The 12,104-nt window shown below is 44.3% G+C and overlaps 1 protein-coding gene across 1 annotated transcript in view; it reads left to right on the top strand.

Annotated features, from left to right (window-relative positions):
- The window catches only part of LOC120044082 (voltage-dependent T-type calcium channel subunit alpha-1I-like), a gene marked incomplete at its 5' end in the record, with an annotated part of 151,521 nt that overhangs the window by 85,080 nt on the left and 54,337 nt on the right, over positions 1 to 12,104 (top strand). The window contains one exon of the mRNA XM_038988670.1: positions 10,041 to 10,219. Within this exon, the coding sequence (XP_038844598.1) occupies positions 10,041 to 10,219 (179 nt within the window). The remainder of the gene's footprint in view (positions 1 to 10,040; positions 10,220 to 12,104) is intronic.

Raw genomic sequence — 12,104 nt, 5'->3', positions numbered from 1 at the left:
TGTACCTCAACCACTCCAGTATCCCTGCACATTGAGTATGGTACCGACACTGACCTGTATTTCTATTGTATTTATTAAGGATCCCCATTTGCTGTTGCCAGGGAAGCAGCTCCTCTTCCTGGGGTCCAGCAACATTAAAGCAGTTATATACAATTTAAAATATTACATGACATTACATATCATAACGCTTTACACAACACATAAAGTGTGTTCCCTCAGGCCACTACTCTACTATCACATATCTACAATACAAAATACAAGTGTACGTGTGTCAGTGTGTGTGTGTGTGTCTCTTCACCGTCCCCGCTGTTCCATAAGGTGTATTTTTATCTGTTATTTAAATCTGATTCTCCTGCTTGTATCAGTTACGTGATGTGGAATAGAGTTCCTTATAGTCATGGCTCTATGTAGTACTGTGTGTCTCCCATAGTCTGCTCTCGACTTTGGGATTGTGAAGAGACCTCTGATGGCATGTCTTGTGGGGTATGCATGGGTGTCTGAGCTGTGTCCTGGTAGATACAAAAACAAGTAGTGATGAAGTCAATCTCTCCTCCCCTTTAAGCCATGAGAGATTGACATGCATATTAATGTTATCTCTCCATGTACATTGAAGGGCCAGCCGTGCTGCCCTGTTCTGAAACAATTGTAATTTTCCTTAGTCTCTCTGTGTGACACCTGACTGAACAGTAGTCCAGATGTGACACCTGACCACACGACTGAACAGTAGTCCAGATGTGACACCTGACTGAACAGTAGTCCAGATGTGACACCTGACCACACGACTGAACAGTAGTCCAGATGTGACACCTGACTGAACAGTAGTCCAGATGTGACACCTGACCACACGACTGAACAGTAGTCCAGATGTGACACCTGACCACACGACTGAACAGTAGTCCAGATGTGACACCTGACCACACGACTGAACAGTAGGCCAGATGTGACACCTGACCACACGACTGAACAGTAGGCCAGATGTGACACCTGACCACACGACTGAACAGTAGGCCAGATGTGACACCTGACCACACGACTGAACAGTAGGCCAGATGTGACACCTGACCACACGACTGAACAGTAGTCCAGATGTGACACCTGACCACACGACTGAACAGTAGTCCAGATGTGACAAAACTAGGGCCTGTAGGACCTGCCTTGTTGATAGTGTTGTTAAGAAGGTAGAAACTAGGGCCTGTAGGACCTGCCTTGTTGATAGTGTTGTTAAGAAGGTAGAAACTGGGGCCTGTAGGACCTGCCTTGTTGATAGTGTTGTTAAGAAGGTAGAAACTAGGGCCTGTAGGACCTGCCTTGTTGATAGTGTTGTTAAGAAGGTAGAAACTAGGGCCTGTAGGACCTGCCTTGTTGATAGTGTTGTTAAGAAGGTAGAAACTAGGGCCTGTAGGACCTGCCTTGTTGATAGTGTTGTTAAGAAGGTAGAAACTAGGGCCTGTAGGACCTGCCTTGTTGATAGTGTTGTTAAGAAGGTAGAAACTAGGGCCTATAGGACCTGCCTTGTTGATAGTGTTGTTCAGAAGGTAGAAACTAGGGCCTGTAGGACCTGCCTTGTTGATAGTGTTGTTAAGAAGGCAGAGAAGCGCTTTATTATGGACAGACTTCTCCCCATCTTAGCTACTGTTGTGTCAACATGTTTTGACCATGACAGTTTACAATCCAGGGTTACTCCAAGCAGTTTAGTTACCTCAACTTGCACAATTTCTACATGATTTATTATGAGGGTTAGGGTTTAGTGAATGATTTGTTCCACATACAATGTGTTTAGTTTTTGAAATATTTAGGTCTAGCTTATTCCTTGCCACCCTAAAACGTGTTGCAGAATTAAAAATTACAATGCTTGTCTTGCATAATTTGATGAGTTATACTTGGATGTGTCAGTGTTTGTTGCTGGCATGTCATGACTAAATCTTGCCAGTGAAAAAATCATTAAAGCAGTTGGCAATATCAGTGGGTTTTGTGATGAATGAGCCATCTGATTCAATGAATGATGGAGCTGAATTTGCCTTTTTGCTCTGTGTACAGTGTATTCAGAAAGTATTCAGACCCCTTGACTTTTTCCACATGTTGTAACTTTAAAGCATATTTAAAAATAAATGAAGTCGTTTTTTCCCTCATCAAGCTACGCACAACACCCCATAATGACAAAGCAAAAACAGGTATTTAGACATTTTGAATTAGGACATTTACATAAGTATTCAGACCCTTTACTCAGTACTTTGTTGAAGCACCTTTGGCAGCGATTACAGCCTCAAGTCTTCTTGGGTATGACGCTACAAGCTTGGCACACCTGTATTTGGGGAGTTTCTCCCATTCTTCTCTGCAGATCCTCTCAAGCTCTGTCAGGTTGGAAGGGGAGAGTTGCTGCACAGCTATTTTTAGGTCTCTCCAGAGATGTTCGATCGGGTTCAAGTCCAGGCTCTGGCTGGGCCACTCAAGGACATTCAGAGACTTGTCCTGAAGCCACTCCTACGTATCCTTGGCTGTGTGCTTAGGGTTGTTGGAAGGTGAACCTTTGCACCAGTCTGAGGTCCTGAGCGCTCTGGAGCAGGTTTTCATCAATAATCTCTCTGTACTTTGCTCCGTTCATCTTTCCCTCGATCCTGACTAGTTTCCCTGTCCCTGCCGCTGAAAAACATCCCCACAGCATGATGCTGCCCCCACCATACTTCACCGTAGGGATGGTGCCATGTTTCCTCCAGATGTGACGCTTGGCATTCAGGCAAAAGAGTTTCATCTTGGTTTCATCAGATCAGAGAATCTTGTTTCTCATGGTCTGAGTCCTTTGGGTGCTTTTTGGCAAACTTCAAACGGGCTGTCATGTGCCTTTTGCTGAGGAGTGGCTTCCGTCTGGCCACTCTACCATAAAGGCCTGATTGGTGGAGTGCTGTAGAGATGGTTGTCCTTCTGGAAGGTTCTCCCATCTCCACAGAGGAAATCTGGAGCTCTGTCAGAGTGACCATCGGTTTCTTGGTCACCTCCCTGATCAATGCCCTTCTCCCTCGATAGCTCAGTTTGGCGGGGCAGCCAGCTCTAGGAAGAGTCTTGGTGGTTCCAAACTTCTTCCATTTCAAAATGATGGAGGCCACTCTGTTCTTGGGGACCTTCAATGCTGCAGACATTTTTTAGTACCCTTCCCTAGATCTGTGCCTCGACACAATCCGGTCTCGGAGCTCTACAGACAATTCCTTTGACCTCATGGCTTGGTTTTTGCTCTGACATGCACTGTCAACTGTGGGACCTTATATAGACAGGTGTGTGCCTTTCCAAATCATGTCCAATCAATTGTATTTACCACAAGTGGACTCCAATCAAGTTGTAGAAACATCTCAAGGATAATCAATGGAAACATGATGCACCTGAGCTCAATTTTGAGTCTCATATCAAAGGTTCTGAATACTTATTTAAATAAGGTATTTCTGTTTTTTTATTTTTAATACATTTGCAAAAATGTCTAAAAACCTGTTTTTGCTTTTTCATTATGGAGAATTGTGTGTAGATTGATGAGGGGGGGGGAATTATTTAACCCATTTTAGAATAAGGCTGTAAAGTAACAAAATGTGGAAAAAGTCAAGGGGTCTGAATTCTTTCCGAATGCACGGTATACTTGCATCCTGGTATTTCTTTATCTTTACCTCGTATCTCTTTTTTTTGTATTACTTTATTACTGCACTGTTGGGAAAGAGCTTGCCAGTAAGAATGTCACTGTACTGCTTTTCACCTGTGATATCCTGTGCACGTTGTGAAAAAAAGTTGAAACTTGAATCACCATGGGGAAAGGCAAAGAAGTTACATTTGGAAAGAGACAAGTGGTTGTTGACTTTCATAAATCAGGCAATGGTACAAAAACAACTAAAGAGCAATTATAGACTGGCTGGTTTGAGCCCTGAATGCTGATTGGCTGAAAGCCGTGGTATGAGACGTTATAGCGCGGGTATGACAAAACATTTATTTTTCCGGCTGTTGGTAACCAGTTTATAATAGCAATAATGCACCTTTAGGGGTTTGTGGTATATGGCCAATATGCTACGGCTATGGGCTTTATCCAGGCACGCCGCGTTGTGTCATGCATAAGAACAGCCCTTCGCCGTGGTATATTGGCCATATACCACAAACCCCTCGTGCATTATTGCTTAAATATACCACTTACTACTATTAGGACAACAATTAAGGAGTTTAAAACCACTGGAACAGTGGAAACTTGCCTGGTAGAGGCCCAAGTGTATCTTTTCCCCACGCACATTGAGGAAGACGGTTCATAAGGCAAAATGAATGTCCAAGGGCCACAGTTAGAGAATTACAGAACTTGTTCACGTTTTGGGGTCACCAAGTCTCCAAAATGTACAATTAGACATAACCTCCAAGCCAATAGGCTGTTTGGAAGGGTTGCCATGAAGAAAGCCTTGATTGAGAACAACCAAGGAATGTGAACGCCTGGAGTTTTCTAAACGGCATTGGCACTTGGATTGAAACCAGGTGCTATGCCAGATGAGATGAAAATAGAGCTCTTTGGCTCTATCACACCAGTGGTGGGTTTGGCCCCAAAGGAAGGATGCATATGAGTTTCATTCTAAAACGCTATATATCCATTTTCAGAAATGTTGGTAAAAAAAAAATATTTTAAGAACTTACTATAGAGATTGTTGTGTTTTTTTCTCCATCTAATCATTGCATGGGGTTGTTAAATGACAGACATGTATTTGTTTGAAACCTATCACCATATGCTTTCATTTCAGAGAGACAAACAGTCATATTTTGTTGCAAAATTAGATATATCCATCTCACTCGCAGAAAAAAAAGTAGCACCGCAAGGTTTTACACAGTCAAATGTGACAAATAATGTCATTTTTTGTAAATAACTGCACAAAAATTATACATTTGTGACATCAAATTAATCAACGCAGTAATATGAGATCTGGGCCCTGGTTAAAAGTAGTACACTATATAGGGAATAGGGTGACATTTGGAATGAGGCCTATTTCTAACCAAACACTACAGCATGAGGCTATATTTATGATGTGTTGAATTTATATGTTAAATATACAGGATAAGGACATTCCATTCCTGCTAAACAATGGATCTATAGAGTTTCACAACAAAACCAGTTGTAATACACATCTATAATCTATGAATTTAAAATCTGAGGACAGTAATATTTTATACACACGTGAAAAATGTGTGGATTTATAGCGTTTTGGAAATAAACTCTTCATATGCAGAAAATAACCTCATACCTACTATAAAATATGGTGGTGGATCTTTGATGTTATGGGGCTATTTTGCTTCCTCTGGTCCTGGGGCCCTTGTTAAGGTCATCTAGGACATTTTTGCCAGAAAATCTGTTTGCCGCTGCCAGGAAGCTGAAACTTGGCCGTAAGTGGATCTTCCAGAAAGATAATGACCCCAAGCACACATCAAAATCCACAATGAAATGGCTAACTGACCACAAAATCAAAATTTTGCAATGGCAAGCTCAGTCTCCGGACTTGAACCTCATTGAAAACCTGTGGTTTGAATTAAAGAGGGCAGTCCATGAGTGCAGACCGAAGAATATCAAGGATCTGGAAAGAAGATTCTGTATGGAGGAATGGTCTAAGATCCCTCCCGATGTGTTCTCCAAGTGCCGTTATCCTCGCAAGGGGAGGGTGCACAAAGCACTGAAAACAGTGCTGCCAATAATTTTGACACCTATCTTTGTGAGATTTTTTTTATTACAGTACTTGTTAAGCTAAATGTTTTTCTCTGAGCTATTAATATAAAATTAAATCATTTTCTATGAAGATTCACAGAATATAGCTCAGCATTTGTATTACTTTATACAGTATTTTTTGCTCATCTTTATTTATTTTTTATTTATTTCACCTTTATTTAACCAGGTAAGCTAGTTGAGAACAAGTTCTCATTTACAATTGCGACCTGGCCAAGATAAAGCAAAGCAGTGCGACACAAACAACAACACAGAGTTACACATGGAATAAACAAACACACAGTCAATAACACAATAGAAAAAAAAGTATATATACAGTGTGTGCAAATGTAGTAAGATTAGGGAGGTAAGGCAATAAATAGGCCAAAGTGGCGAAATAATTACAATTTAGCAAATAAACACTGGAGTGATAGATGTGCAGAAGATGAATGTGCATATAGAGATACTGGGATGCAAAGGAGCAAAAATAAATAACAGTATGGGGATGAGGTAGTTGGATGGGCTATCAACGGTGCCAAGATTTTTTTAATCCTCTCTCTCCCTCCCTCCCTCCCTCCCTCCCTCCCTCCCTCCCTCAATCTCTCCTTCTTTTCTCCCTGGAAGTCTCTCCATTGCACTCAAGACAAGCAATTAAGCAATGACATTAATTTGTCGTCAATCTTTCAGTTGCCGTCAATCTCTTTCACCCGTCTCTCTATTCCTCCCTTTATCTCTCTCTCTCCTTTCCTCTCTCTCTCTCTCATTCTTTTCCACACTCTCTCTCCTCCCCTCTCTCTCCCTCTATTCCTCCATTCTGTTCTCCGCAGAGGGTTCTGGCACAAGAGGGGGCATCAATTATGCAAACGAATCAATTATTGACAAATCTACCAGAGGAGCAACGGCCTTGTCAGGCCCCTGGCTGAGTGGAACACACCACCTCATGTCTCTGTCTCCCTTCTTCTGCTTTTAGGCCTGATCACATTACCCCCTGTTTGTCAATTAGTCAGTCAGTCAGCCTCTCCCTAGGCCATTCATATAGGCTTACTCTAGATAGCCTGTAGTAAAGAATATATATATGTATTGTCACATACACCAGATAGGTGCAGTGAAATGTGTTGTTCTATAGCGTCAGCCATAGTAGTACGGCACCCCTGGAGAAAATTGGGGTTAAGTGCCTTCCTCAAGGGTACATCAAATGATTTTTAATCTTGTCGGCTTGGATATCCGAACCAGCGACCTTTCAGTTACTGGCCTAATGCTCTTACCACTAGTCTACCTGCCACCCTACAGTATACACACTCTGGGCTTCTGTCAGTATAGGCTGTATAATCACGTCTGTCTCTCCCCAGGCCATGGTTATAGGCTTAGATACAATGTATTCAGACGCAGTGGGCTCTTGTCAGTATAGGCAGTATGGAGTATAATCATTAGTCTCTGTCTCTGTTTCCCCGGGCCACAGCTATAGGCTTAGATATAACAATCACCCTAATACACTGTACTGTACACACTGGGCTCTTGTCAGTATAGGCAGTATATACATTATTGTCATGAGTTATTTTGACCTCAGTATATACCATGGGGTAGATAGTAGGATATAGTATACACACGCCTGTCACTTTTACACATCAGGGGATCACTCTTGCTATAACTAGCAATGAAAATGGATTCCTGATTTGAATAATATTACTACACAGATCAGACACGTAACGTTCGCTAGCTAGCTAACAATACGCTTTAATTTGCAATGAATAGGACTTTCTGACTAAATTAGAAACGTATAATATCTGAAAATGTAGCTAGACTCTTACCTGTATACATGGATGAATGCTTCACGGCAGACTGGAACCATTTAACTCTGTTTTGTTTGTAGCTACATCTTGTTTGGTCAGTGTTGTGTCAAGTCACTCCGGATCACAGTGACCGTGGCGTGTGCAGAATGTAGCCCATCACTTGTTCCAACGGATCTGTCGATAGCGCCTGCTAAATTCAGGGGATCAATGCTGTTGAGAAAGTAGCAAAACTTTTGTCGTTCTCGATGGCTAACGTTTTATCTTTCAAACACGGCGCGGTAAAAAGGACTGTCAACACATACTCACGTTATAGACAGAAACATGCTACATGGCAGACCAATCCAAACTCATCCCCCAGCATGTCCAGCCCATCCATTATCTCAGCCAATCATGGCTAACGAAAAGATTGCTGCCTTTTTCTTTGGTTAAACCAACTAGGCTCATAATTTAATGATTTGTATTTACGGATGGAATATAAGTTTGTTATTAAGGCATATTATATTTCACATATTCCAGAAGGTATTTCTGCCCAAAAAAACATTTTGATAAAATATAAATGTTAACATTCAAATGCCTCTCCGATGAAGTAGTGACACCTAGTTTCCTGAAACAAGTCACGTATTTGTATTTATTTTTTTATTGTATGTAAATGGGGACAGTAGGTTAAAAACCTAGTTGTCACATCCCGATGTCCACTGCAGATGACATATATTAACAACCTCTTATTTAGCTCTTATTTAATGTGAAAAAAATATTACACTGCTCTGAAAACTCACCAAACTCTTCCTGAGATATTTACCTATTAGAAACAACTTGAATATCAAACTCACAAAAATTATGCTAATTGTGATGGTAGCCATTTTGAGGAACCATAAATAAAACAGTATCAAAGTGACACTCCCACACATGATGTCATGGAAAAGCCCAGAATGTCCTCTCAAAGGTACAACAGGACCTAACACAGTGGCATGTATGGCCTTAGAGATGCGGCCCAGAAACCAATGTGCATTCGAGAGGACCAAAATGAGTTGCTGGTTCTCAGGAGGATAGGCAGTACAGTCATTAGGCTTAAAGTCGAGGGCTAGGCAGTAGGATCATTATATTAGATGATCATTATGGTCATACAGTACCGTATATACGCAGCAGTCTTTTCTACTCTCGTGCTAAGTGATCATTTGGCTTCAATGCCAGTCAGTCAGAGCCTATAATGATAATAATAATAATCATGGTAATAATATGCATTGGATTTCTGCTCTGTTGCTTAATTTAAATATTTAAATCATGGGCCTTTTTTATCCGATGTCCTCGTAATCACTCATTCACATTGCTGCCTTGCAATCTCCTGAAGCCACTGCCCCTGAATGTACACACACATCCAAAATGTACCAGTCAATCTAACTATACCAATATGCCACTGCTTGGCATCCATGATACATAGTTGTGGGTTTGTAGCAGGAATCACAGAAGAAAGTTATGGGGACCTGGATGATGATGTTCCACCAACTCTGTACAACCCAAAGGCAAGGTGTTCATTAGTCCAACTGTGTCAGAGAGCCTACTGTGTCTACCTGCAGTTTGAACTGTACCACTCTGTCAGATGCCCTGTTTACTCTGTTTGTTTGTGTGTGATGGATAGTTCCTTGTGCTAGTAGCTAGTGTGAGTGTGTGTGTGTGTGTGTGTGTGTATAAATAGCTCCCTGTGCCATCAGCAGCCAGTGTGACTGTGACAATTAATGTCAGTGTCTGCCAGCGGGCTCTAGCTAGTACGAGCAGGTGTGTGTGTGAACAGGTGTGGATGTGTGTGTCACAGAGATGTTGCCCATTTCATGATCCAGGTGTGTGTGTGTGTGTGTGTGTGTGTGTGTGTGTGTGTGTGTGTGTGTGTGTGTGTGTGTGTGTGTGTGTGTGTGTGTGTGTGTGTGTGTGTGTGTGTGTGTTTGTGTGTGTGTGTGTGTGTGTGTGTGTGTGTGTGTGTGCTTTTTATGTGTGTGTGTCTGTGCATGCACTTGTGTGTGTGTGTATAGTTATCCTCGAGGCGGTTCTATAGTGTGTGTGAGTCACTTTCTGTCACACGTCTCGTTAGTGTCTATAGATTTCAACACAAAGACTCCTGTGACCTGCAGCTGCTGACGACTCCCTCCTTCTCTCTCCACCTCTCTCTCTCTCTGTCTCTCTCCCTCTCTACCTCCCTCTGTTTCTCTTCTCTGTATCTCTCATTATCTCCATTTCTCATGCACCATGTAATGTGTCTGAGACCTCTAGTCAATCTGGGACCAGTCTCCTAACCTGAGATATGTGTGAAGGGGAACTCATGAACTTTAGCACAACTCTCCCATTGACATGATGCATGACTCTTGCTCTCTTATGCAACAAAAATAATTCTGTAATTGTACCAACTTTATTCAATGTAATTCTGGCATTTTCAATTCTTCCTATACTATGGGATTGTATATAGGTCACCGGGTGTACCTGTTGATAACATACCTCACTCACAACCTATCTCCCCCTCCTGCCCCTTTCTACCCCCCCCCCCCCCCCCCCCCCCCCTATAGGTGGTGTCTATGGGCCTGTATATAGGGGAACAGGCATATCTGAAAAGCAGCTGGAACGTGTTGGACGGCTTCCTGGTCTTTGTGTCGTTGATTGACATTGTGGTGTCAATGGCGGGCGGGGCTAAGATTCTGGGGGTACTGAGGGTTCTCAGATTGCTCCGCACACTGCGCCCCCTCAGGTAGGTAGGACATACTACAGACACACTGCATCCCTTCAGGTAGGGAGGACATACTACAGACACACTGCACCCCCTCAGGTAGGGAGGACATACTACAGACACACTGCATCCCCTCAGGTAGGTAGGACATACTACAGACACACTGCACCCCCTCAGGTAGGGAGGACACACTACAGACACACTGCATCCCCTCAGGTAGGGAGGACATACTACAGACACACTGCATCCCCTCAGGTAGGGAGGACATACTACAGACACACTGCATTCCCCTCAGGTAGGGAGGACATACTACAGACACACTGCACCCCCTCAGGTAGGGAGGGCACACTACAGACACACTGCACCCCCTCAGGTAGGGAGGACACACTACAGACACACTTCACCCCCTCAGGTAGGGAGGAAACACGACAGACACACTGCACCCCCTCAGGTAGGGAGGACATACTACAGACACACTGCATCCCCTCAGGTAGGGAGGACACACTACAGACACACTGCACCCCCTCAGGTAGGTAGGACATACTACAGACACACTGCACCCCCTCAGGTAGGGAGGACATACTACAGACACACTGCACCCCCTCAGGTAGGGAGGACATACTACAGACACACTGCATCCCCTCAGGTAGGGAGGACATACGACAGACACACTGCACCCCCTCAGGTAGGGAGGGCACACTACAGACACACTGCACCCCCTCAGGTAGGGAGGACACACTACAGACACACTGCACCCCCTCAGGTAGGTAGGACACACTACAGACACACTGCACCCCCTCAGGTAGGGAGAACATACTACAGACACACTGCACCCCCTCAGGTAAGGAGGACATACTACAGACACACTGCTTCCCTTCAGGTAGGGAGGACATACTACAGACACACTGCACCCCTTCAGGTAGGGAGGACACACTACAGACACACTGCACCCCCTCAGGTAGGGAGGACATACTACAGACACACTGCATCCCCTCAGGTAGGGAGGACACACTACAGACACACTGCACCCCCTCAGGTAGGTAGGACATACTACAGACACACTGCACCCCCTCAGGTAGGGAGGACATACTACAGACACACTGCACCCCCTCAGGTAGGGAGGACATACTACAGACACACTGCATCCCCTCAGGTAGGGAGGACATACGACAGACACACTGCATCCCCTCAGGTAGGTAGGACATACTACAGACACACTGCATTCCCCTCAGGTAGGGAGGACACACTACAGACACACTGCATCCCCTCAGGTAGGGAGGACCTACTACAGACACACTGCATCCCCTCAGGTAGGTAGGACATACTACAGACACACTGCACCCCTTCAGGGTAGGGGGGACATACTACAGACACACTGCACCCCCTCGGGTAGGGAGGACATACTACAGACACACTGCACCCCCTCAGGTAGGGAGGACATACTACAGACACACTGCATCCCCTCAGGTAGGGAGGACATACTACAGACACACTGCACCCCCTCAGGTAGGGAGGACATACTACAGACACACTGCATCCCCTCAGGTAGGGAGGACATACTACAGACACACTGCACCCCCTCAGGTAGGGAGGACATACTACAGACACACTGCACCCCCTCAGGTAGGGAGGACATACTACAGACACACTGCATCCCCTCAGGTAGGTAGGACATACTACAGACACACTGCACCCCTTCAGGGTAGGGGGGACATACTACAGACACACTGCACCCCCTCAGGTAGGGAGGACATACTACAGACACACTGCACCCCCTCAGGTAGGTAGGACATACTACAGACACACTGCACCCCCTCAGGTAGGTAGGACACACTACAGACACACTGCACCCCCTCAGGTAGGGAGAACATACTACAGACACACTGCACCCCCTCAGGTAAGGAGG

This window comes from Salvelinus namaycush, chromosome 3 (assembly GCF_016432855.1).
Source record: "Salvelinus namaycush isolate Seneca chromosome 3, SaNama_1.0, whole genome shotgun sequence".
Lineage (NCBI taxonomy): Eukaryota > Metazoa > Chordata > Actinopteri > Salmoniformes > Salmonidae > Salvelinus > Salvelinus namaycush.
Note: the sequence above shows the minus strand (reverse complement) of the source record. Positions and strands in the feature narration are given on the sequence as shown.